General features: G+C 43.1%; 3 protein-coding genes across 16 annotated transcripts; 2 read left to right on the top strand and 1 right to left on the bottom strand.

The window, feature by feature from the left end:
- The first annotated feature begins 1423 nt into the window (after positions 1-1423).
- Positions 1424-7299, top strand: nlrc3l1 (NLR family, CARD domain containing 3-like 1). Its single transcript, XM_024394127.2, has 7 exons — positions 1424-1710; positions 1828-2118; positions 2274-2387; positions 2639-2713; positions 2929-3046; positions 3180-3420; positions 3636-7299. The coding sequence occupies exons 2-7, from the start codon at positions 1913-1915 to the stop codon at positions 5249-5251; spliced, it is 2370 nt and encodes a 789-aa protein (XP_024249895.1). The 5' UTR covers positions 1424-1710; positions 1828-1912; the 3' UTR covers positions 5252-7299.
- A 3955-nt stretch (positions 7300-11254) lies between these two features.
- LOC112228645 (RING finger protein 121) lies at positions 11255-21306 on the bottom strand. 12 transcript variants are annotated; one of them, XM_024394138.2, is made up of 14 exons: positions 21193-21306; positions 19718-19755; positions 19336-19477; positions 18906-19060; positions 18273-18380; positions 17941-18061; positions 17719-17852; positions 16894-16995; positions 13017-14074; positions 12637-12702; positions 12462-12506; positions 12312-12377; positions 11973-12102; positions 11255-11763 (listed from the first exon to the last, which is right to left on the bottom strand). In XM_024394138.2, exons 1-9 carry the CDS (start codon positions 21262-21264, stop codon positions 13954-13956), a joined length of 993 nt encoding a protein of 330 aa, XP_024249906.1. In that variant the 5' UTR covers positions 21265-21306; the 3' UTR covers positions 11255-11763; positions 11973-12102; positions 12312-12377; positions 12462-12506; positions 12637-12702; positions 13017-13953. The 12 variants fall into 12 exon arrangements, with proteins under 12 accessions (XP_024249906.1, XP_042165686.1, XP_042165688.1 ...); XM_042309752.1 differs by having other exon boundaries at positions 12462-12771; positions 13017-13146; positions 13351-14074; XM_042309754.1 differs by having other exon boundaries at positions 12462-12702; positions 13017-13146; positions 13351-14074.
- zgc:110224 (uncharacterized protein LOC550335 homolog) lies at positions 20460-25692 on the top strand. 3 transcript variants are annotated; one of them, XM_024394129.2, is made up of 9 exons: positions 20460-20523; positions 21786-21927; positions 22058-22213; positions 22362-22531; positions 24017-24102; positions 24223-24488; positions 24587-24674; positions 24804-24967; positions 25089-25692. In XM_024394129.2, exons 1-9 carry the CDS (start codon positions 20479-20481, stop codon positions 25328-25330), a joined length of 1359 nt encoding a protein of 452 aa, XP_024249897.1. In that variant the 5' UTR covers positions 20460-20478; the 3' UTR covers positions 25331-25692. The 3 variants fall into 3 exon arrangements, with proteins under 3 accessions (XP_024249897.1, XP_024249898.1, XP_024249896.1); XM_024394130.2 differs by lacking the exon at positions 20460-20523 and adding an exon at positions 20531-20787 and having other exon boundaries at positions 21786-21923; XM_024394128.2 differs by lacking the exon at positions 20460-20523 and adding an exon at positions 21379-21521.
- The last annotated feature ends 351 nt before the right edge of the window (positions 25693-26043 follow it).

The raw sequence follows: 26043 nt of genomic DNA, 5'->3' as shown, positions 1-26043 counted from the left end.
TGCAATGTACATGGGATACACATTTGGTTGTAGAGAGAAAAATACAGCTGTCTCAGCTAAAGTGGGGTGGAAAATATTCATTAGGGTCTCTACTAACCAAATATAGTTTATTTTTGAGGGAGGCTGTGTCACACGACCTGCTGCTGGCTTTTTACTCCACCCATTCCATAGCACCCAACGCAAGACACTATATATTAAATACATATTGGGTTGTAGAGAGAACTTTTCTACCTGTCTCAGATAAGAACAAATTCTTATTTACAATGACGGCCTACCCCGGCCAAACCCTAACCCGGACAATGCTGGGCCAATTGTGCGATGCCCTATGGGACTCCCAATCACGGCCGGTTGTGATACAGCCTGGAATCGAACAAGGGTCTGTAGTGACGCCTCCAGCACTGAGATGCAGTGCCTTAGACCGCTGCGCCACTCGGGAGCAAAGCCTCAGCTAAAGGGAGGGGGCGGAGAAGTGCTCCTGGATATGTATGACACAGTCCCCCTCCAAAACGAATTATACTAAGTATTTCCCACCTAACTTTAGCTGAGACAGGTAGAAAAGTTCTCTCTACAATCCAATATGTATTGTATCGGGGGCTATGTAGGGGGTGGAGCCCCCTCAAAAACGAATCATATTTGGTTAGTAGACACTACTAATTATTTCCCACCCCTTTAGCTGAGACAGGTAGTAAAGTTTTCTCTCTACAGTTCAATGTACTTAACATACCAGTGTCAACATTGTATTTTTTCATTATTGGTCTTTAAATAATAATAATTTAAAACCATATTTTTTATTTGTTTTCATAAATTACTTATATGTTTTCTTGTTGACACAATACAAGTGGCCATTGATATAACATTCAATACATTTTTAATCAGCTGATGATATTACAATGTGGGCTTTTATTTTGAAGGTTTCATCATAAAACATTTTCTTTTAAAGTGACGTCAGCGTTATGCTACTGGCAGAATAGTACCAAAGATTTTTATGACTAAACCAAGATATACCACAGCCTGTCATTTCAAATGGGAACAAATTAGCCATAGTGGGCAGAACTAGCAAGATTCTATTGGCCCGTTCTAGACCATATTTGCATATTTCCGTTGGGGAACGCCTATTCTGTGAAGTGCGCGTGTGCAATAACTCAATTCGCCTTTGCACTTCTTCTAAACAACGCAATTTTGTGAAACTTTGGCAAAGGGTAAAGTTCACAAAACTTAGTCCACTCTGTCTATAACAGATTGTAGTTCTGGGAACAGAAAAATTGAGATTAAACGTTTAATCGATGAGTAAATCATTAGAATATCGGCCAAATGTATCTCGTTCCATCTTCTCCCACTGCCGGCCATTGGGCTTCCTCTCTACCATATTTGGCAGTGAGTGGAAACGCCAACCGGATGCTTCACATTTAAACATCCGGTGAAATATCTGTCTCATTGTTATATCTGTGATCATACTTTACTGTTCCTGTTTGTCGTAGTCAAAAGTTACTGCGGCCCTGTCTGTGGTCTATATTTAGCATTTTAACCGGGAACATTTGCCGTTTATTAGCTCTAGGGTTATGTTACGTTTATTTTGAACGCGTACACATTATGCTTTAGTAAAGTGAATCGCCATAAATGAGGCAAACAGGTGAATTTAGTAGGCCAGAGGTTTCAAAACAAGCTCGCCTCGGGAACAGAAAGCTTCGATATTTTCAGCTTTTTTTCTTGGTAAGAGAGACCTATTCGCAAGTTGCAACAAGTCTGTAATTGTTATAGTATTACTTATGATAATGGTAAAAATGTGATCGACTGGTATGGGTGTTTTTTTATTTTCTTGCAACACAGGTCTTCTGTCTGGCAACATTCAAGTAGCCATTGACGTCAGACTTTGAACTGTGACCCGGAACCTGTACACTAGAGGTCCTCCAGGATGGCTGGGCGAGGCTCTGACACGATGGAGCATGATGGAGGGGAAACTATATCAGATGTCAGTTTTCCATTGGGAGAGGGTGTGTCTGGCCGTGGAAGAAGTACAATCTCTATGTCTGATGCGGGAGAGGAGGCTTTCTATGTGCCTGAGAGGAGACCCTCCCTGGACCTGGGAGATGGCCTGAGACCCATGGACACTACTCACCGGTGAGACACTGACCATACCACAATACACAGCACATGTCATGTGCCCAGAAATAAGCTTGTCCCTTTCCCCATCCTCAATCATTCATAGTTTGTGTGTGTGTGTGTGTGTGTGTGTGTGTGTGTGTGTGTGTGTGTTTATTTGGTGTGTTTGGCAGGCATGATGTGGAAAGGGCTCAATCCCCGGTCTACAGCTACAATTCGGTAAACAGTGATACACAATTCTGGCCATCTGATGAACTGGATGAAGAAACTGAGCTGTCTGCTACTAGGTACACTAAAACATGTTGATTTATAGACACTCATACACTTACAGTAAAATGAAAAGCATTCGGTCACAAAAAAATACATACACTTGCTTTACATTTTTCTTTACAAAGTATTAACACGAAACAGGAACACAGACCGTTAAAGGACTACAGTATGTGAACATATTTGTTATATTATGTGAACGGTTCCTTGAAGCAGCACTAGTTCACTACTGCTGATGATTAATTCATTTTCCATGTGATGTTCTATTTAGAGTCCAGCTGGAAAGAACAGAGTCTTATTCCAGTGGCTACTCTGTGGACAGTGACTGTGAGACCAGAACCAGGAAGTAAGAAAAGTCATCCATGTTTGATCAGGCACAGACAGGATGCAATCGGTTGAAGTGTGTTATTAGGGTGTAATTATGCATACGTTTATCTGAGTATTTATTCCTGAGTATAACGTTGGTGCATGTATGTCCATTTGTTTACAAATGGTCAAATCGGTGGATAGGCTCATGCACTAGTATGTGTAGCAATATTTAATCTTCCACCGCCTCTCCAGGTCTCAAGACGCTGCACCTAAAGAAGAGGGTCCTGCAGTGGAACCTCCAAGACCAGAGCTGATCAAAAACCCAGATGAGAAGAGGCACCCTGCCCTGACTGTAGACTTCACCTTCAAGGTGGGCTCACACTTCACTCTAATCTAGATGATGTACTGTATGTTCAGCAACAAATGTTAACATGTCCCTAAAGTTAAGTGTAGTGGATGAGAATTGCTTTTCTCTTGTTTTAATTGTATTCTGTGGACCCCAGGCCATCAGGAAGACACTGGAGAAACTGGGGAAGGATGATTTGAGGACATTTAAGATCACGCTGTGGAAGCGCTACCCAGAGTCATTCAGCTCTCCTCCCCAGGGCATGGACATGGTGGACCTGGTGGATGGACTGCTGGAGTTTTATGACCTAGAGGTGGCCCTGCAGCTCACCAAGGCCCTGCTGAAGGACTTGGGCCTCAAACGCCTGGATGCCTACCTCACGGACCTCTGCAAGAAAAGTATGCACGTTGGCTTTATTTCATTTGATTCATGTAATAATGATAAGTAACAAATGTATACTTTGAGTTATGATAGGGTAATAGTTGAGCTATTTATACATTATACAGTACTTCAAGAACCAATGGGTTATACACTAAAATTGAATTTAAATGGCCATTGAACAGGAAATATATTAGACTGTGCCTTTTTTTGTGTCTGTGTTCTCTCTGTGCAGATGAGGTGCGTTATGAGCTGAGAGGCACTCTGTTGAGGAAGTATAGCTGGATGTGTGAGGGTGTTGCCCAGCAGGGAGAGCATAAGGCCTTTGACAGTATCTTTAATGAGCTCTATATAACAGACCGAGGCAATGCTGGGCCCAACATCGAGCACGAGGTCAGAAAGATCGACAAGCTGTCCACCAATCGCAAGAAAGAGAAGCGGATCACATGTAGCCAGATCTTTGACCCCGATGTGATTTATGAGAAGCATGTGAGTCATATAGTGACCAACGGCATCGCCGGGGTAGGGAAGTCTATGGCCGTGCAGAAGTTCATCATGGACTGGGCAGAGGAGCGCAAGCACAATCATGTCTACTTCCTGTTCCCACTGCCCTTCAAAGAGCTCAACCTCATGCTGAAACTGAAGATCAGCCTCCTGGAGATCGTCCACACTCTCTACCCCGAGACCAAGGCGTTGCCCACCTTCGAGTGTGACGAAGGCAAGGTCATGTTCATCTGTGACGGGCTGGACGAGTATGCACATTCCCTGGACTTCCACCGCACCGAGACTTGGTGTGACAGCACTGAACCAGCCGCCATGCACGTGGTGGTAACCAACCTGATTAGGGGCAACCTGCTCCCCTCGTCTCTCCTCTGGATCATCTCTCGCCCCCTCACCTCCAGTCGGCTGCCCCCAGAGTCTGTGCATCAGGTGTTGGAGGTCCGTGGCTTCACCAACGAACAGAAGGAAGAGTACTTCAGGAGGAGGTTTCAGGACCCGGCGCAGGCCGATAAGGTGATTGCCCACCTGACCTCCTGCAAGACCCTCCACATCATGTGCCATCTGCCCATGTTCTGCTGTGTGGTGCGGGAGGTTTTCCAGCACACGTTTAGGGAGAAGGGGCCGGATGCAGAGCTGCCCAAGGGTCTGACCCTGATGTACACTCGCCTGCTGCTGGTGCACCTGCATGTGCGTGGTGCCAGGGGCTCAGCCTCCCGCACCCCGGAAGAGGAGAGGGACTTCCTGATGAACCTGGGCAAACTAGCCTTTACAATGCTGGAGAAAAACCAGATGGTCATTGGCAAGGCCACCTGGAAGGACTGCGGCGTGGATGTCGCTGAGGCTGTCACCAATAGTGGCCTGTGCATTGAGTTCCTGATCGAGCAGTTTGTCATGTACCAGGAGAGGATCCAGACCTTCATCCACCCCACCATCCAAGAATACCTGGCTGCCCTCTACGTGTTCCTCACCTGGAGGTGTACGGGGCAGAACGTCCTGCAGCAGCCACGGAATAGCAAGTTCTCACGCATGTTCAAGGACCCCGGGCTGCTGGACATGCACCGCAGTGCTATAGAGAGAAGCTTACAGAGCCCCGATGGAAACCTGGATGTCTTCCTGCGCTTCCTGTTGGGCATGGCCCAGACAGCCAATCAGGAGCTGCTACAACGCTTCCTACCTGATAAGAACAAATGCTCGTCGGCCTCTGAGGAGACGGCCACCATTATCAGGAAGAAGATTAAAGAGAACCACTACCCTGACAGGAACGCCAACCTGCAGTGCTGCCTGGACGAGCTTGGTGCTGGTGCTGAAGCTCCCAGACGCAGCCGCTCAAACTCTGTGAAGAGCCAATGACTGACAATACTCTGACTACAGTATTTATAAAGATGTATATATTAGGTTTGAAATGTGGGTTGTATAGTTAAACTTTTATAAGGGAATTGGGGAAGAAAGGTATGAATACTTCAGGGTTGCTTTGTAACAATACTCAACTGTGGTAGTATTGTGGAAATATGTCATAAGTAGCCACAAGGTGGCAGTAGCATTATACGACTGAGACACAGAAGAGTGAAAGGGATGTGTGACAAATTACATATTCATAGGCAGTCACATGTATTGACTGTATACTTAATATAACATTGTGATGATGTTTTAAACCAGGTATGTGCAACTGATGGGGGTGGGGGGTCACAAAATCCTAACTCACGACAGGCCGCAGTAGCGCACAGGTCTGTGTACCCACACATGCAGTCAGAGCCGGCCCCAAGCCTTTTGCGGGCAAAACATTTTAGTGGACCCCTCGACAAGGAAGAGAAACAATTTAATTTCCTGCAATTCTACACATTTTGCCATGGGGCTTACAGCAAATGTTCCAGTTTTAAAGCAAGTTTTCGGCAATCCTACACATTTTGCCATGCGGTCGAGAGAAATGTTAGCAGTTTTTGAATATGATATCTGAGTGAGAGTTACTAATAAAATCAGGGGGCCCCTGGATGGTAATTTGACCATGATTACTACAACTTTAGATAGCTGGCTAGACTTACTTACCAATTTAATTAAGTGACATTTCAGATGCACAACCAAATTTCAAAATTGCACCTTGCAGGGTTGGGTCAATTACATTTAAATTCAGAAAGTAAACCCAATTCCACATTTTCCTCATTGAAAAGCATAAGAAGATAGTTGGAATTATTGTATTTCCTGAATTGAAATGGAATTGACTCCAACCCTGGCACCTTGTGTATTCTACTATTCTAACTCACAGCAAGTTGAGATCCCAACTGAGTTCCTAAAAAAAAAATACAAAAACATTTGGGAATTGATTCGCAGGCCTACAGAAGGGGGGCCTCCCTGCTTTACACAATGGTGAGCTGATATAAAACACTAATGATGCATTTACATGTGCTTACAAGGTGCACATAAATGACATGATGCAACCTTATTTGCAATGGCTGTCTACTTCCAGAACAGCTGTGGTCTCTGTCATATAAAACACAATTGAATCCATTTCTAACAGAAGAGCAGATGAAGAGAAGTTCCCTCTGAACTAAATAGTCTAATCTAGGTTGAGTCTGTGGCAAAAAAAGTCAACAATTTAATGTATTTATCTATCCCTATTATGTGAGTTCTCAAGATCGCATTAGAATCCATATTTGACTATTATCACTAGATGGAGCAATAGAAATTCTACGTGGTACAAAAAGTACCCAATTATCATACTTGAGTAACTTTCTATTAAAAAGGTCAAAGTGAAAGTCAGCCAGTAAAATAGAGTAAGTGTTTGGTTTTACATATACCTAAGTATCAAAAGTAAATGTAATTACTAAAATATACTTAAGTATTAAAGGTAAAAGTATAAATAATTTAAAATTCCTTATATTAAGCAAAGCAGACAGCACCATTTTAAAAATGTATGGATAGCCTGGTACACACTCAGACATTATTTACGAAAGTTGCATGTGTTTATTGAGACTGCCAGGCCAGAGGCGGTAGGGATGACCACGTGTTCTTTTGATAAGTGCTTGAATTTTTACAATTTTCCTGTCCTGCTAAGCATTCAAAATGTAACAAGTACTTTTGGTTTTCAGGGGAAATGTTTGAAGCAAAAAGTACAATATTTTCTTTAGGAATGTAGGGAAGTAAATGTTGTCAAATATAAATAGTAATGTACAGATACTTAAGTAGTTTTTTAGGGTAGTACTTTAAAGTATTTTTCTTAAACATGAACACCACAGAAGGGTTTTGTTATCATCCAATGTTTGCAGGTCTGATGGACCCACAACATTATTGGGTTAACACAGCCATAACAATTTGTAAAAATACTTCATGTAGACAGCATACATGGTTAACATTTGCCATTTACCTCTGCTAGATCACACATCAATAAAAGCGCAATTAGTTTATATTTTAAATTGTGATTTTTGTAAATTAATCTATCAAGACATGGGTGGAATAAATCATGTTGATCTTGAACAAATATAAAAGAAACAAGGTTTTCACTTGATGTTTATTGCTTTGAACTGAACCAATTGGAAGGATACATTTGACTTAGTATTTTATGGAAATTCTAAATGTGCCCCATTGAACACATTAAGGCCGGCCTACACACCACGAGGGACGGAGTTTTACTGTGTGTGTGTTGCAAATGTATTTCTTGCACTTCATGCATGTGTACTGTGTCTTCCTGTCCTTGGGTCAACATGCATTGCAGCGCTTTTTCTTGTTACTACCGGCTGCAATCTAGATGGATGAAAACACTTAGTTCAGGAATTTTACTAACATCTCACTCACATATATAGTTACAGCAGGCCATGGTAGGAGAGTAAGACACACACACACACAAGCAACATCACTCACTTACTTCCGGTATTGGAGTTGTTGTTTCTGTGGGTCAGGCGGATGGGGCACCAGCATCCTCCTGAATCCTCCTCACAATGCAGCTGGGGTCCTTGGGATATGTTGCGTCCTCTGGATTTGAGGTCTTACCAATGCCTTGCCTAGCTCCTCGAGAAAGAGATGTCTCCTTTGGAGCTTCCCTCTGTTCCAATATGGGTTCAACACCATCCAGATGACCAACGCGTTGTACGCCAAGATGTGGCCAGCATAGAGTTCTTCTTTTGCAGCGGTAGCCAGTCACCAGCTTGTCTAAATTGTCCACCACTCCTTTTGTGGCATTGTAATCCATTTCTGGTTTTTGATGTTCCTGGTCACAGATTTTACCATCCCTACGCAGCGTTCACATCCCCTCTGGCTTGTTTTTTTCCATACTGTTCCTACCATCATCAGCTTCCTCTTGAGCTCCTGTCTCAGCTTGTGCGAAGTAAAAAAAAGTTATTGCATGTGATATGGCCACAGAGTTCCTGTGTCACGTCCAGGACAACCCGCATCCCTTGGTTCTTCTCAGGGGCTCCTCCATCTGGCCTCCCTGTATACACTTGCAAGTTCCACGCATACGATGAAGCAGCATCACAGGCAGCCCAAACTTTGATTCCATGCGGTAGACGTTTAGACGGTATGTACTGCCTGAAGGGGCAGCGGCCCCTAAATGGCATAAGCTGCTCATCAACAGTAACGCTGGGCCCGGGGTTATAAAACGGGAAGGCAGTCCACCCACTTGTCCCACACTGACCTGATTGCAGCTAGCTTGTCTGGTGTCTCGGTTATTGAAGCGGATAATCCTGGAAATAATGGCGTTTTCCAGAGATATTGTTGCAGGTAAAAGTTCCCTGACAGTTTCTGCATCCCACAGGGATTCCTCATTGGATCTGAAAACACCAGCAAGGATAAGAACCCCAAAATATGCATGTAAATGAGTTTGGTCCATCTCACTCCAAAAACACACCTTCCCTCCAAATTAGTGCAGTCCAGAATGATTTTCTGGATGGTGTCTGGGATGAACAGTTCAAAAGAAGACTTTGTCCTGCACATGAGCAGTGGCGATTTTAGCATGTAAATCTTGGTGGGGCAAAAAGAAAAGTGGCATGCATGCCAGCAAAGCCACAACACTAAATAATACATTAATTGCACTATAACGGTGACAAACGGTGCCCACAAACTGTTGGGCCTACAAAAAGCTGTCCCAACAGCAGAGTCCCAACACCTTACCACTGCTACACCTGGCTATCAGAGGAGACTTGTCTGGCTGGCAGTGAAACAGTTCATTCAGCCTCATTTACTGCCTTTAAAAAAAACATAGCTGATATGGCTGACTTGCTTAAACAAATGTGGTTTCTACTGACAATTGAGATGTACAAACTATGGCATAAGAGGACGACAAGCTGATAAGAGGCAATCTGTAATTTCGATTGATATTAATGACTGAGCAAGGACGGACGTAGTCAATAGAACTATTTGTTCAGCACTTTTGAAATGTACAGCGACAGAATTCAGAACATGGGCTGTTCTTAGTGTTCTTTCGCCCTGTACACCAAGTCAGAACCGTAGGATAAATAAAGGGGGCTTATAAGCAGACAATGAAACCTCTGACAATATTCAATGATTACATTTCTCAAAAACAGGTTATAGGCTACATGTGCACCACCAAGTCAGAACAGTACGCGAAATTAAGAGGTGAAAATGGACCAAATGATTAGGGTGAGGCACATGGGCTACTAACAGCTTACTACACAACATACACTTAGTATTACTTAGCTACAGTATACATATCTCCCTGGCATATTACATCATTTATGCAGCAGCATTATAAGACATTTATGGATTCACCTTGTTGTGCTGTGCTCCCTTGAACAGGAAGATGGCGCGGCAGTCCTTCGTGGGCGAATTCGGTCATCAAAGTCTGGCATTCTCTGGATTTATGGTGCTTTCAAGACAACTGGGAACTCTGAAAAATCATGATGACGTCAATGATCTTTAGGTTGGTGCTCTAGAAAGGCCCGAGTTCCGGATTTACAATTCTGAGTTGGATGAAAGTTCAAAACGTATTTTCCCGGCCGTATCTTGTTTTTCGCAAGTTTCCAGCTGTCTTGAACTCACTAAAGTCCGATTTTGCAGTTCTGAGTTAAGTTGTTTTGAGCGTGGTACAAATATTGCTTAATTGACAGTCTGTCCAATGTTGAATGTTTATCATTTTAAACAAGGAAAAGAGACCCACACCGCCACTCCACTGAATAGCAGGCAATTGATTGCATTGTAATGCTTCCAGTTAGCCACTGATTCCTTCCAAACCACTCATTGTCTAATTTGCGATTTCCAACTTGTTGTAATGTTTATGTCCAATGAGCACGGATAGGTTTCTTCGTTATTTCTCTTCATATGACACAGATTAGAAAGGATTTGCCAGTAGATTGTCAACTTGATTCATGATGACTGCTAGCTAAGATTTTGAAAGTATGATGTTGACATGATCAGTCCAATCAAAGATATAACGTGATTTGACGTCATTTTATCTGTGGCCAATGAACTTGAGCCTTCACTTCTAACGTAACTCTATGGCAGCACCCAAGGGGCTTGAATTTTCTAGCTCTACCCTTAGACTTGGCAGTGACGTAGTGTCCCCATGAGTGACAGACCACAGACCAATCTCGGCACAACGCTCTCCATATTTTCTGCTGGCTTGCCCCACCAACACAGAAAGCACTGAGCTAGTCTGAAACTCCTGCATTTTGGAGCTGCCCTACTAAAAAAAAAACTTTAAAAAAAGAGACCTTGTTTGTAATGCGGCTTTATTTACTCAATTCTATATATTTTGTACATGGTGTGCAAACTGATGACTTTTTTTTGCTTAAAATGTGTGGCTCGAAACAGGTGGGGCTCTACCTAACCTACCCTGAATGACGAGTCGCCACTGCACATGAGTAACCGCCATTCGCGTTGGCCTGGTTGCATCCTTATCACACTGGCAGCCATGCTGGGTGGCTCATTCCTTGGGCAAGACTATTCAACTTCACAATTTTTTTACAACCACATTTCTCGTCCTGCAGGCTGCTGATGAGCTGGTTGCTGACAGGCTGGTCCTGGCTGCTGACGGGCTGGCTAAGGGTCAATCTCATCCTCTTCTTCCAACTCACCGTCTCACTCCGAATTGACAGTGACATGATATTCTGAAAATTCTTCATCTTCCAAAGTTGAAGATGCTCAGTCCACACTAGCTTCTCTCTGCAAAAAATGTTTCTAAGGCCCTTTGAGCAGAGATAATTTTTTCCATAATGTTTGATTGTGGTAAGGAGCCATACATACAAAGCTAATTATTTGTTGTGTTCCTCCCCCAACTTGCACCTGGCTGGGGTAGTGTGGGAAAATACTGCATTTTCTACAATGTATTGAAATAACATTGTGGAGGTTCCCACAAGACATTGTGTCGTTTCACACACTACAAAGGGTAAAGAGTGGGAGACAGGCAGGGAGACAGGCACTTTTATTACCCTCGGGTCCAGTGAATCGAACACCACATATGTAATATAAATGTGTAGGGGGGTGCAGTGTGCACTCAATGAAAGTGTTATTTTGCATGTTGTTCATAGAAAATGTGCCAAGAACAGGTTGAAAAAAATAATTACATTGTATCATTAACCCACACAAGGGTTAAGTACAAGACAATCCATCTAACCTAATTTCTTGCTAGCGTGTTTTTTTTTTTTTTCCCCTGATCCTTTTTTCTAGGTTTCTTCTTAAATTCCTTTCTCGGTCTCCCCTGGTGTTTTGAGTTGGGAGTGAGTGAAGGACGAAGGGAGAGGACGTGAGGTAGTGAGGGAAAACTAGCCTTGTGATTGGGCATCAGTGTGACAGTCCTTCGGTCAAGCCCAGCTAGGCTACTTATTACACAGGTGAAAGTGGACTTAAAATCCTCTGCAGTCACGTTCTTTAACACCAGACTCCTCTGGATCACCCTGCCGTCCTCTGATACTGATCTGAAACCACCACATTTACAACTCTTAGCCAATTCTCCCGCCACAGTATAACATCAACAGAACTCACACTGTGGACTTTGCCTACTCTACATGTGTGGTTCAAATATACAAACAGCAGTACAGTATTAACAGCATCATTAAGGGACATGGTTTAGTGTGGATTTCAAAAGCTTCCAATAAAGTATGTGAAGACAACCCCCAGTACTTACTCCTCTGTTTCTGATACTCTGCCATCAGTGAAGGCTACCTCTGGGAAGGTTCTGTTGACCAGCCAGTAGACATGGGTAAAGTCATCAGGAAGGCCTGGGTCTGCTTTACATTCAATAATCAACTGCTCTCCTGTGTATGACAAACATCCTGTTTGTTAAAAACGGTGGTTCCTAACCAACACCAGAATAGAATTATCTGACCGCACACCCAGCAACCAGGAACACTGGAGGTAAAGGCCAGGTAATCTTTGAGTTCAAACACTCAAGAGTATCCATGATTGATAAGCCACTCATGAAAAATAAAAAATAATAATAAACTGAGATGGCAGAATTCTTTACCTGGAACAGCTCTTATTTTGGACCTATGGGGCTGGAGGATTCTGGGAGATGGCACCTCTGTGGAACCTGGACAATATCAACTGAAGTTAGAGACACTTTGAAACATTAAAAAAATGTTGTATGCAGGAAGATAGACGGACACACACACACCTGCAGTGGCCTCTGAGCGCAGGACCCCAAAAAACCCCATGAAGGCTGTAGAAGAGATGGAGCACACCCTCAGCCATTGCGTAACACAGGCACATACACACAGAAATGTAAATACATATGCAGCAGAAACATCCACATTCCCATACATCAGTGAGAATGTTAGAGGATCTCTTACCTAGGAGAAGAATCGTCAACTGCATACTTGCTTCTGTCCGACTACTGTGCGAGTTGGTCAACAAAGCTAGTTGTAACAACACCGTCTCATTTACTTACTATATATGCACAGTTACTTCCTCTTAACTCACCCACGCTGACCAAGAACACACAAGGAAATTCCCTATCAAGTTATTTAGCATATTTATGTCAGACACAATCAAGATTAAATTAGTTAGACATTTTGACCTCAAATGTTACTTTGATATATGCAGGTCACATTTCTTAAGTGTAATATACCCTCTACCATATGACTTAAGTGCGACTCATTTAACACATGGATATGAATCATATATGAAATGTGAAATATTGTGGTGAAATACACATACTTTCACTGCTTACCTGTATTCTTCACAAGAGCAGTCTAAAAGAAGAACGTCATATTTCAATGGCCACACTCAATCCTAGTCCAGGGTGGCATGACTGGCATCAGTCTGGTATGTTTCTTCATATGACGAGAACTATACTGCATCTTAACGGAACAGGAAGTATAATATTCTGGAAATTATACACAAAATCCCCCAGGTCATGAAGGGTCTATACTAGTGGATCTGGTCTGAATTAAGTAATGTCTACACCTGATCTTGACTGTGTCACGTTTAATAACAGACAATCAAAAGAACAAAAACATGACAAAAAAGTAAATAGACAACCAAAATGATCAAATTATATTCACCTTTTTGCATAGTCTTTTACGGTACCTATTCCTTGAGAGTCATCTGGGCTGAACACAGACACGAGCAGCCGTCTGAGGGAGGCGTGAGGGGGACATATTGTAGTTCCCCTCTTAAAAGAGATGAAGTCTGTAGTAGGATAGGACACACTGTCTTGAGCCCAGTGCTCCTGAGAGACTAGAAACCCTCACCCCAGCAGCCACATTCAACCAGGACCTCCACTAACAAAAGGTACAGATTTAACACACAAAACGAAGACTGGCATTCTACAACGCTCCACTCACGTATCTGGGCCGTGTCAGCCACATTTCCAAAAAGCTGAGGACCATTTTACTAAGCAATGAAATGTACACTGCATTTGTTTAAAACGTTTTGATTGACTAAACAAAAATACAATAAAAGGATATCCAAACCCAGGTTACTAGTCAAATTCTAAAACATCTAAAATACAGATACTATGTGCCTATACATATATACAAATAGTACATGTACAGACACAGTTTATAATAGATGTTCTTATAAGTCCATGGTGAGGCCTCCTAGTCAGGCCAGTGCATTATCTACCATCTCCATATGGCTTGTGTGTCCTTCCCCACTCTCCCAGGTCACTCCAGCCCCAGGATGTAGTTGATGCCTTGCACAAGTCCAATGATTACTGGTTGCCAAGCGACAAGGTAGCGGAGCCAGTCCAGGAGTTGTCCATACATGACATGTGGCCTCTCCCAGCTTCAGATGATAGGTCAAGGAGGCAGATAATTAAGTGACTACCCCACCCCTGATTCCAACCAATCTGACCCAACCAAACCTTAACTAAGCAATTCATTTAGAGTTGTAATAAAAACACATCCAGCCTGTGACAATATGATTATTATAGATCCTTCAGGACACCACTAGAATCAGGCTGGATATTGGAGGCTGGATATTGGGGAATGGATAACATCTTCCCAATACATACAGTGCATTCAGAAAGTATTCAGACCTCTTCCCTTTTTCCACATTTTGTTAAATTACAGCCTTATTCTAAAAACGGATTAAATACATTTCTCCTCATCAATCTACACACAATACCCCATAATGACACAGTGAAAACAGATTTTTTTTTTTTAAATTTGCAAATGTATTCCAAATTAAAAAATGAAACACCTTATTTGCGTAAGTATTCAGACCCTTAGCTATGAGACTCGAAATTGAGCTCAGGTGCATCCTGTTTCCACTGATCATCCTTGACATGTTTCTACAACTTGATTGGAGTCCACCTGTGGTAAATTCAATTGATTGCACATGATTTGGAAAGGCACACACCTGTCTATATAAGGTCCCACAGTTTACAGTGCATGTCAGAGCAAAAACCAAGCCATGAGGTCAAACAACCTAACAACCTAACAACCTGATGGTCACTCTGACATAGCTCTAGAGTTCCTCTGTGGAGATGGACAACCATCTCTGCAGCACTCCACCAATCAGGCATTTATGGTTGAGTGGCCAGATAGAAGCCACTGCTGAGTAAAAGGGACGACAGCCCACTTGGAGTTTGCCAAAAGGCACCTAAAGGACTCAGAACATGAGAAACAAGATTCTCTGGTCTGATGAAACCAAGATTGAACTCTTTGGCCTGAACACCAAGTGTCACATCTAGAGGAAACCTGGCACCATCCCTACGGTGAAGCATGGTAGAGGCAGCATCATGCTGGGGGGATGTTTTTCAGTGGCAGTGACTGGGAGACTAGTAAGGATTGAGGGAAAGATGAACGGAGCAAAGTACAGAGATCCTTGCTGAAGTCCTGAGCGCTCTGGAGCAGGTTCTTAGACTGAGGAGAAGTTTCACCTTCCAACAGGACAAAGACCCTAAGCACACAGCCAAGACAATGCAGGAGTGGCTTCGGGACAAGTCCCTGAATGTCCTTGAATGGCCCAACCAGAGCCTGGACTTGAAACCGATCGAACAGCACTGGAGAGACCTGAAAATAGCTGTGCAGCGACGCTCCCCATCCAACCTGACAGAGCTTCTTCAGAGAAGAATGGGAGAAACTTCTCTATTACAGGTGTGCCAAGCTTATAGCGTCATACCCAAGGAGACTTGAGGCTGTAATCGCTGCCAAAAGGTGCTTCAAGAAAGTACTGAGTAAAGGCTCATAAAAAAGTCAAAGGGTCTGAATACTTCCCGAATGCACTGGATATGATGAACCATTTCTTAACATCAATTAACAACTCTGCTCTAGGGCAGCCTTTCTTAAAGTATAGTCTCAGACATGTTAAATGGTGGGCCGCGACATGTCAAAGTAAAAAATTATTGATATATAAAAATTAAAATAAATTGGGGGGGGGGGACTCAGTCAGGGTCTCAACTTACTGTTAAGAGTTAGAACAGTTGAATACACAAGGTGCAATTTCAAAATTTGGTTGTGCATCAGCAGTTTCTCTCTTGCTATGTCAGTAACTCACAATTTTTAGATTGGTAAGTTAGCTGGCTAGACTAACTAAACTTGTACTAATCATGGCCGAATACCAACCGGGCACATGCCCAGGGGCCCTGATCACCACGGGGATCCCTGGGGGGCACAAATCTCGCTTTGGGCCCCCAAAAAGGGGCATGTTTTCATGAGCTTGGGACACAGGAAAACACAGAATTTCTCATTTGGGTCCCAGGCTGAAAAAGTTTTAGAACCCCTGCTCTAGGGTGTTATTTAGTAGAAATTGTGTGAAATTAAATGCGGTATGTATGCTGTGTTGGTCAATAAAGGATTTGTGTATTAAGTGGTTGCAATGGAAACCCTTTCCCCTAAATCAGAAATGGCAGACAGCTGCGCCTGTTGAGTTTTTACAGCAGCAAAATAGGAACTGGAACTACTTTATGAAAGGTATCCATGAAGACAAAGCCACAACTATCAGACAATGGCTAACCTTGTTTTCAGAGGACTTCACCCGAGGTCCCTTCCCATAATATCCTGTTCCAGTTTGTGTTTACATATCAATGTGGCTCAAAAGTCCCATGAACAACATCACTGTATAAATGCTCCAATTCTGAAGCATTTACAGGGAACAACCTATTCCCATCACAGCCAAGCAAAATAACCCGGCTTCAACATTTGCCATCTTATGTGCTTTGGACTGTGCGAATTCCAGTCATGCTGACAAACAGAGGGAGAGTGGGTGAAACAATGAGTGACAAAGGGCCACTTTGAGAGAGACCATCTGAATCTTAAAGACACACAACACAAAAAAGTAACACGCCAAGACACACTACAAGAGATGAGAATATTAAATAGACAAGCACACAGATTTTAACTGATAACTGCATGTGTTTTCCCCCTGCCTCTTAAATGCTGCCTATTACTGAATGTTTTACTGGCTGTGCATTGTGTATTTTTGACTGTTTGTAGGATATTACTTAACCTGTGTGTTATATGTGCTGTGCTCGCTCCCTGACAGGTCATCATTTTAAATAAGAATTTGTTCTTAATTGACTTACCTATATAAATAAAAGTGAAAACTAAATTTTAAAAACACACAAACATGTCATATGAGAGCAGAAGAGTAAAGGATACGGGTTACTGAACATCCTTTTCAGGTCCACCTTCTCTTTGCAGTACGGGCATATCTGCTTCTTTCCCACGATGCACCATCCTCGTATGCAGAATTCATGGAATCTGAGGCAGAGAGAGTTAAGGGAAAATTCCACCCAAAAAACAATAGTTTGGTATTTGTTTCAGTAGCCCATTGTTGACATAGTCCCAAAATGTTTTTCTTGTCAGCAATCAAGTTAAGATAGATAACTTTCAAAATACGGAAATCATGTATTCAACCCTAAAAACATTAGAATAACTACAAAATGAGGCCAAATATGAAACATTAGGTGAAATTGGGTCAAATGCTGTAGGCATAGCGTAAGGGCATACTGGAAAGTTTCTTTCTACTTCCCTGTGGCACACTGTAATAAACATATCAGCAACATCACCAGTAAGCTATTCAAATCTGATGTCCTCCAAATGTGAACATAGTTCACACAAATGCCATGAAACATGTGACATTACACCTCATGGAAGTCTAGTACAGGCAGTCAATACAGGAGATGACATAGGGCAACATTATTTACAGAAACAGGAAGTGAGACGGGCTCATGGTATAGTGTTATTGAGTCATGCGAACAACAGTCACATGTCAGAGAAAGTTCATGCGCACATTTGTTTGGTCCATTTCCCTTTTGTGTTTGTGTGCGTAAACCACCTGTTCCACGACTGACTGACTGCCAGTTACGGCTTTTATGCAACAGATAAATCAGTTCTACCACATCATGCTCCTGTGTGTTATTCAAATTAGGTCAAATATGTTCATATTTATCTAGAGCATTTGTCTTCGATGAAAAAGAATACACATGGTTGCAGGATAGTCTGTATGTGTTCTCGATGATTCCCTCGTCGCTGACATCAACCAGTATGGGCTGGCCACACACAGCGCAGATACTGTCTGAGAGGTGCTTGGTGGGCATTCCAGACGCACTATAGAACTAGAGAAGTCAGGGACACAATATAACGTGGCTGGACAGATACACAGCCTTGACAACAACAACAAAAAACGAGAACTTGTATACTCACCCCCACTGTCGATGCCATGAAGTCTGCACACATTTCGGCAAAGTCCCTACCCAGGACGCCATAGTACAGACCATAGAACAGTAAGGACACGCCAAAATCCATTGCGTCCTCTGGCTTGATTCTGGAAACAAAGTCAACCAAAAGCATCATCAATACTATTAGCATGATCAACATGTTACTACTTCTCAAAGAAGCTCTGGCACCTCCTCTGAAAATCTAAACTTATTTGAAGGTTTTTGAGAGAAAGTTACTAACTACACAAGCACGATCCTTGTAAACCACTGGTATTGTCCATAAATACACAATTGTGCCTAGAAATAACCAGAACATACCTAAATATCAAGTTGATGCCAAACAGTGTAAACATGACGACAGTGTAGCCCACTATCCCTGTGGCATAGCTGATCTTGTAGAGGAGGAGGAACCATTTGTAGACCAGCCTGTCCACAGAAATACAAGGGAACATTCAGACATATTTCAGCTAACTGGCAGAGGTAATGTGAAGAAACATAGATCAGTATTTTGCCTAGAGCAGCACTGGCTGCATGGCAGGTTAGATTTGGGGCCTTGGATTGGTGGCCCTCTTACCATGACTATTCTATCATGCATCACCTAGGCATTCGGTATAAAATAATTAGGTGGGTGCTTACATTTCTCCTATTTCATACATGTAGAAGTGCAAATGTGTTTTTTTTTGCATATCCCACTCCCCCTGACACACCCTCGAAGAGTGGGTCAGAGCAAGGTATCAGCCATTATTGGACGGCAACCCTGGACCAATTAGGGTTAAGTGCCTTGCTTAAGGGCACATGGACACATTTTTCACCTTGTCGGCTCAAGGTTTTGAATCTGCTACCTTTTGATTACTGGCCCAACACTCCTAACCACTAGGCTCTGCCGCCTCATATATGAGGTGTAATATGGATGGGTGTAGACACTACCTGGGCTTGTGTATGGGGCCTTACCTGGGTGTGGTGCACTCCAGGTGCTTGCGTGTGGCCCGGTAGGTAACGTATGCAGTGACCACAGAGAAGATGAACCACGTGACCAGAAACCTCCACCAGTGAAGCTTGGTGGTGAAGTACAGAGGAACCACCCACATCTGGAACAGAGTCACCAGCTACAAAAATAAAAAAGAACACACATTTTAAAGTAGACACACTTGGGTAAATTTGAGACTGAATAACACTGAGAACCAGACTGTGTACAGTGGAAGGAACTGGTCTGTGGACAGTTTGTCTATACAGTATGTGAAGTGAGATTTGTATGATTTGCCTGCAGGCATGCTGTCTATTCCCTCTTTCTGCCCATAAGAGAGCATGTGTTTGTGTCTGCGTGAGCATGACTGTGCAGTGTGTATGTGTGTGGGTGTGAGAGAGAGTGAGATTATTTTACATTGTAGGACTTGGGGTGCCTCTGTTTCCATTGCACAAGGACCAGCTGGGCGATGACCAGGGTGACAATGAGGATAAGCACCATCTCAGCGTGCATGGCCTCATGGCCCTTGTGTTTCACATGCATCCTGGCATGCTCCAACCTACCGTATGGACACACACACACACAACAATCAACCTACTGCTCAGGCCTGGGTATCTGGATAGATTCTTATAAATCGACATATTCGTAACACATTACCAGTTTTCATTGGAGGGAACCATTGTTGATATACTTTAGAGCCCTTAGTTTATCATGTTTAACTTCACTTGACTTTTGTGATTTAATGTGTGACACAAATCTAATTTGCAGGCAGAATGAATAATTGTGTTTTGAGACTGACCTCCACTTCTCCTCCGGTGACAGATGGGATAGGTCGACCTGAAGTGAGAACAAGCCAGACAATCACGACAGTTCCAAAGGCTTCTAACTCCATTAGTAATGTTCTACATACATTCATTTAGAACCTTGTAAATAAACTGTCACAATTCATCTACTAAATACAATGATTGCATGCATTAAAAAAATGGCCATGTCAACAAAACTGTCTGTAATCTGATCAGTGATTATGTGAATTGGTAGGCTGTTGACAGTGGACAGATGTGAACACTAAAAGAAATGAACACTGCTGTCCAACAAAGAGAACATGCACAGTTTCTGTCCATTAAGTGCTAAATGGTGAAAGAAATTGGCCTTTGGTACAAAGCATTGATTAGAGAGCTCGAGCTGCCAGGATATGACCTGTGACTCAGTCTGCCACATTGTATGACATGCCATCTAATGAGTGCTAGCTAAAATAGGGTTGTCACGATACTAGTATCCAATACTCAGCGGTATCTTGGCCATGAAACAAACTACTACATTTCCTGAGGAAAGCAGTCCTAATGTTGGAAACAAGCAGCCTTGTGTGTCACCCAGAATCACATGTTTCTTTTCCAGACTATAACACACAATATTTGACATACAGAAGTGTTTTTTTAAAGGACCAAAGAGTTTGGTCTGCTTTGTGTATTCCTTTACGCGTCATGGAAAATATGCTATCGCGATACTGGTTTCGTGACAACCCTAACGTTGCTACATCATTGTCTCAATTGCTGTCGTAATATGACAAAAAAGGGTTGTCAAGTAAAAGCAGCGAATTTGGGGCAGGTAAACCAGAATTATCCATTTAACTATCTGTGGCTACCTAGCGTTAACTACCACGTACAGTACAAGGCAAGGGCCTGATGGTGGGTATAATGTATTACGTTACAACAGGAATCTGTTCCGAATACTTCGTAAAGTATAAGGTTGCCAACAAACAACGCATACAAAGGAGATAAATTAATCTAGCTAACGAATAAGCATCAACTCACCAAGTAGCTTATTCATGGGCTACCAGAGTGAGGACAGACATTTTTTCGAATAAACGTGGTGAGTGAAAATCTTAATTAAATAGCCCACTCCTACCCGGTATCTTATTCTGCCGCTATACAACTTTGTATGTGTTGTTTGTTGGCAACCTTGTTATTTACTTAGTTTATGGAACAGATTCCTGTTGGAACGTTCCACAAATTATACCCGTGATGATGGTCCTTGTACATTTGTCTTAGCTGACTGCACTATGATTGGATATATACTTGGTTTCCTAATGCACTCAATGATAGCCTACCTGTTTGGCTAAAATGGGAAGACAACTGAGATGTTAGATAAACTAACACCGTATGACGCTTACTCGCCGGTGGAAGAGGCAAGTCTATTCCATATTGGCAGCAACGTGCGCACTTTACAATTCACGCAATGTTTTTTTTTCTGATTCTACAACGGTAACACCCTAACCTGATTTGGTTCATCGTGGTGTCCATGATCGTGTTCTACACCATCAACCTCCACCTCAAACACCCCCGCCATCTTCGGGAGTGCTGTCAATTCCTAGCGCATGCCATTTCCGGGTTGGAAAACCGGAGGGCCATAAACACTGCACGCGAGTTCCTTTTCCGTTTGGCAACACTCACAGCACTGGTTGTTTTCTGGTGGCGGGGAAAAAGTACGAGGAACAAACGGTTCAGCTGATGGTCTCTTGGATTTTACATAAACAGACAGCTATTTAATTTGACATTAATATGGCCCCAGTGAAAATTAAACACGTCGTTTCATTCACGTCACAGGTAAGTTCGTGTATTTAACTGTCAACTAACATAGCTTACTGCAAGTAGACTATGGCTAGCTAGTAATGAGTAGCTAGCTAACTATAGTTAGAAGCCCAATAACGTTAGGTAGTTAAATTATCTAGGCAGCTAGCATTAACCAAATGCATTTGGCATGATGAGAAAGGTTGGTTCAACTACTGGACAGCGTATGTAGCCATGTCACATGGGTTGCATGAGTAGCTATACATGTAGCTCCTAGCTAATTGTATTGAAATGGTGCAGGACCCCAAGAACTGTGTGGAGAACCTATGTGTTGTGGGTGGAGACAGCAGGTCGTGGCTGTGCAACCCCCAAGACCGAAGTGGAGTCCTCAGAGCAGAACTGCAGCTGGAGCGAGCCTCATACTTTGGATACATCGATGTGGGTAAGGCTCATCAAGATTGACAATGAAGTTTATGTATTGTAGTAAATGCACAATGGGACACTGTTATCGTTTTGTTTTGATGTTCCATATAATTTAATGACTGTTTCCCAACTTGCTGTGTAATTTGTAGGGAACTGTGGATCTGCGTTCATTCAGATTGATGTCGGCCGGTCCTCTTGGCCCCTGGACCAGCCCTATATCACCCTGTTGCCAACAGCAACACTGATGAGTCCAGCAGAATCGCGACAGGGCACTGGGCTGACAGGAGTGAGAATGTTCAAGAAAGGTGAGACCAGATATACTGGATGGATCTCAGCCCTATGACAATAGTAGGACTGATATGTCATGCAATATAGATGAAGGGATTGAGAATCAGTGTCTGAAGATGCTTCTTTAGTAACCCTCCTTTAGACAAAACAATTGACCCCCCTCAGGTGATTTCCTGTCAGAAGGTGCAGAGGACAGCTGGGACCGGGTGAGAGTAACCTGCACCCAGCCTTTTAACAAGCGCTCTCAGTTTGGCCTGTCCTTCCTGCGCATCCGCAGCCCCCTGGAGGAGAGCGAGGAGGGCTCCACACAGACTTGCAAAGAGAACCATGGTCAGGTGTGTGTATAGACTTGAGGGCTTGGCAGTGAACTCTTCAGAGAGAACGGTACAGTAAATCGCAGAGAACACCTCTGGGCCCGGTTTCATGATAGCAGTAGTTCTTGTTGCATCTTTCTTACAAAGGTCAAAGATATAACATGCGTTTCCCAAAACACCATGCAGAGAGAACAATCGCTAAGTGCGTTGTTAGTGTGTGTTGGTACTGATATGATCAAAAGAAAGGGAGTGCTGCTCTCGGGTCAGCTTTCTCCACTCAAATCTTACCTTAACATTATAATTATTTCACAATACTTGACGACGGAACAGCTACTACGAAGATATTATCACCTACGGCTGCAAATATCGAGGTGGCTTATTCTAATGCTTACCCTATAAAAATGCACTAAATCACCAATTTGTCACATCGTTGCCCACATGTTGGACTACCCATGAAATATATTGAGACTTACAGACAGTAGCCAACAAGTAGCAGAATATAAATAAAATGATTGAACATGAGTCTATAGCTTACTGTTTATATTTTCATTTAAAGCGTCTTTTTATACATCACTTGTTTAACATTGCTCCTACGGAGGTCCTAACGATAAACTTAGCCTTAAGATGCTTTTGGGAAACCAGGCCCAGGTCTCTTGGTCCACCCACCCCCTATGGGTGGTCAGCTCCCGCTCAGCCCAGTCAAAGCGCTTCTCTGTCCTGGCACCCCAATGGTGGAGCCAGCTTCCCCCTGATGATAGGTCAGCAGAGTCCCTGCCCATCTTGGAAAAGGTTTGAACCCTGCCTCTTCAAATAGTATGTTAAATAAGACATCTGTCTTATTCCCCCCCCCCAAAAAAAAATGTTTTGTTCTGGTTACAAGCATCTGCTAAATGACTGAATTATATTTAAAACAGAAAAGAGTTGTAGATTTGTCTTCTTATGGGGTTGTTCCATATGATTTCAATCTTTTTCACTTTTACCCTGTATTCAACTGTCTCAACCAATAACGGGCACAACACAAACACTTCAGATGTAAGGGTTTAAGTTCCAACATTTGTGAAAATCTGATTTTAGGTGATTGAAATCAAATGGAACGACCCTATGGTGATCGATTTGGACTGTTATGAAAAATGTATGTGTGTGTATTCTTAAGCAGTAAGGCACAAGGGGGTGTGATATATGGCCAATATACCACAACTAAAGGCTGTTCTTATGCGTGACGCATCGCTGAGTGCCTGGACACAGCCCCTAGCCGTGGTATATTGGCCATATACCACAAACCCCCGAGGTGCCTTATTGCTATTATAAACGGGTTACCAACGTAATTAGAGTAGTAAAAATACATGTTTTGTCATACCCGTAGTATGTCAGCCAATCAGCATTCAGGGCTCGAACAACCCAGTTTATAATTTGGGAATATACAAGAGATATGTATTATTGGTAAACATCAGAGGCCAGAAGTGTGTTCTTGTATTCTCACTCTCCTTTGACCTTCTCTCTTTTCAGACAACCCCAGACAAATCAGCATCAGGTGTGAGAGAATGGCTGTCGAGCCCTGCTGTGCAGAGAACCTTCTTTGGGGGAGCGAAAGGGTAAGTGGAGGAATTTAAAGTTTTGTATGAGGCACTGTCAAACAGATTAGACAGCATTGAATGAATAAATACTTTTACAGAAAATCACTTACACCTTGGTTTGTCTCCCCCTGCTGTCAGGGAGGGTGTGGTTCTGAGCCGGACAGCTCGTATGGTCCTCACAGCGTCCCAGGCTGCCAGGCGTTCTCTTTCCCTTCCTGCCACTTCCTTGTCTCCCAGTCACACATCATCCTCTGGCACTCAGAATACAGCAACCTCTTCCCCTCCCACAGCCAAGCCAGATGCAACTACTCATATCCCCAACCAGGGAAAGCCAGGGGCTCATACAGCTACACACAACAAAGGCAAGCCAGTTGGAAATATGGGAAATATACACCCTCACACAGGTAAACACCTCAGCTCTCAGAAATACCATGCATTTTGCGTGGTAATTTTGTTTTGGCAACACTAAACTTGACAAATGATAAGTTGTGATGTTTTTCAGCTTCAATGGCTTGTTTAAGCACAGTTCGCAGTTCCAAGGAAAATACTTCTCAAAGACAGCTGAAGAGAAAACCAAACTCCAAAAGCAGGTATTCCTCTATACTCCACCCCATGGATCATTTTGGGAGGGTAAGCTTATCCTGGATCTGCACATAGGAGCAACTTCTATCTCACAAGTATCTCTCAGCATGAATCTCTGTTCTTTACCTCCCTCCCAGGCAGAACCAGCTGAATGGCACCACCTCTAGTAAGCACGGAAAACCTGCAGTCTGTAAGAGGCCAATAGCTACTCTACAACACACTGCCACAGCCCCTCATCCTCACCCATCTCCAGAGCCTCAGGACACTGGTGACCTTGAGACCACATGCCCAATATGTGGAGGTGTGTTTATGTTGGTTTCTTATTCTCTCTTCATGGACTGTATGACATACTGTATATTGATTCACTGTTACAATCAACAGTAGTATTAACACCCGTTGTCTGTTCTTTCTCTATGCTGCAGTGTTCTTTACTGCAGAGTACCTGCCGCTCCACGCCGCCTCCTGCCAGCAGGTGGAGACCAGGAAGCTCCCTGGGGGGATTGTGACCCCTGTTCCACGCCCCTTCCCTGTCTCTCCCGCCAGCCTAGAGGAGTCCATGGTGCCCTGCCCTCTCTGCTCCTTCAAGTTCCCTCTGTCCCACATCCAGATGCACGCCAGCACCTGTGGAGACCCCGTGGACCCCCATGTTATCTGGGTGGACTAGGAAAGAATGCATTGTATAGTAACACGTTTTTGCTTTTAATCAGTGGGCAGTGCAGCAAACGTGGACAATCTTTTGTTTTTAATGTACTGTATGTATATTTGTATTTTACTGACTTGTTCTGTAGCTATATATACCTGGACAAATAATGAATCTCTCTCTGCCTACCTCTTCACCACTCTGCTCTGAATGATTGGTTCTCTCCTGAGCTCATTGAAGGCTGTTTGTTATTGCACTGTTTACACATGCTATGTGCTAATGATGACCTATAATATATTGTATACTATAAACCGCGTCAATCATAGACTGTTCAGTTCATCTTTTTTCACATAATTGAAATGATCAATTAAATTAACTGTGATTTATATTGTCTTGTTGGCTGTTCCTTGTTTTTTTTCACCATTGAACTTGTTGCACAGGGAATGTTAATTTCTCCTGCTACCTGTTAAGTGTCTCATCTGCAACGTTTCCACTGGGGAGCATTTCCAATGATAATGTTAATAGAGGCTTGGTATGGAAGGCAAGGGCCACTCCCTGGTTTGGGTCTTGCCATGTGTGGAACACTGAAATGGTTGCTTTTTAATTAGTCCTGTCCCAGGAGAGTAGAGATGTGTTACTTGGTTTGTGGCGAGACATTCTAACCAAGCTAACCTGTGTACTCAGCCAAGAGCACATTACCACAGTAGGCCCAAACAGCAGTCAGTGGACCTCACTGC

Source organism: Oncorhynchus tshawytscha, linkage group LG30 (genome assembly GCF_018296145.1).
Source record: "Oncorhynchus tshawytscha isolate Ot180627B linkage group LG30, Otsh_v2.0, whole genome shotgun sequence".
Classification (NCBI taxonomy): domain Eukaryota; kingdom Metazoa; phylum Chordata; class Actinopteri; order Salmoniformes; family Salmonidae; genus Oncorhynchus; species Oncorhynchus tshawytscha.
The sequence above is the reverse complement of the archived record's forward strand: the minus strand, read 5'-3'. Positions and strand labels throughout refer to the sequence as shown.

What these genes read in the sequence shown, in the direction of transcription:
- zgc:110224 (XM_024394129.2), top strand. Translation starts at nt 20,479, where the DNA reads ATGACAAAAAAGGGTTGTCAAGTAAAAGCAGCGAATTTGGGGCAG. An exon ending in GCAAAGAGAACCATGGTCAG is followed by an intron (nt 22,532 to 24,016) that starts GTGTGTGTATAG and finishes CTCTCTTTTCAG; the next exon opens with ACAACCCCAGACAAATCAGC. An exon ending in AAACCAAACTCCAAAAGCAG is followed by an intron (nt 24,675 to 24,803) that starts GTATTCCTCTAT and finishes CCTCCCTCCCAG; the next exon opens with GCAGAACCAGCTGAATGGCA.
- nlrc3l1 (XM_024394127.2), top strand. Translation starts at nt 1,913, where the DNA reads ATGGCTGGGCGAGGCTCTGACACGATGGAGCATGATGGAGGGGAAACT. An exon ending in CCCATGGACACTACTCACCG is followed by an intron (nt 2,119 to 2,273) that starts GTGAGACACTGA and finishes TGTGTTTGGCAG; the next exon opens with GCATGATGTGGAAAGGGCTC. An exon ending in CACGGACCTCTGCAAGAAAA is followed by an intron (nt 3,421 to 3,635) that starts GTATGCACGTTG and finishes CTCTCTGTGCAG; the next exon opens with ATGAGGTGCGTTATGAGCTG.
- LOC112228645 (XM_024394131.2), bottom strand. Translation starts at nt 21,264, where the DNA reads ATGGCGGGGGTGTTTGAGGTGGAGGTTGATGGTGTAGAACACGATCAT. An exon ending in ACCACGATGAACCAAATCAG is followed by an intron (nt 19,756 to 21,192) that starts GTTAGGGTGTTA and finishes TTCTCACTTCAG; the next exon opens with GTCGACCTATCCCATCTGTC. An exon ending in CTGGAGTGCACCACACCCAG is followed by an intron (nt 18,381 to 18,905) that starts GTAAGGCCCCAT and finishes TTCTGTGGACAG; the next exon opens with GCTGGTCTACAAATGGTTCC.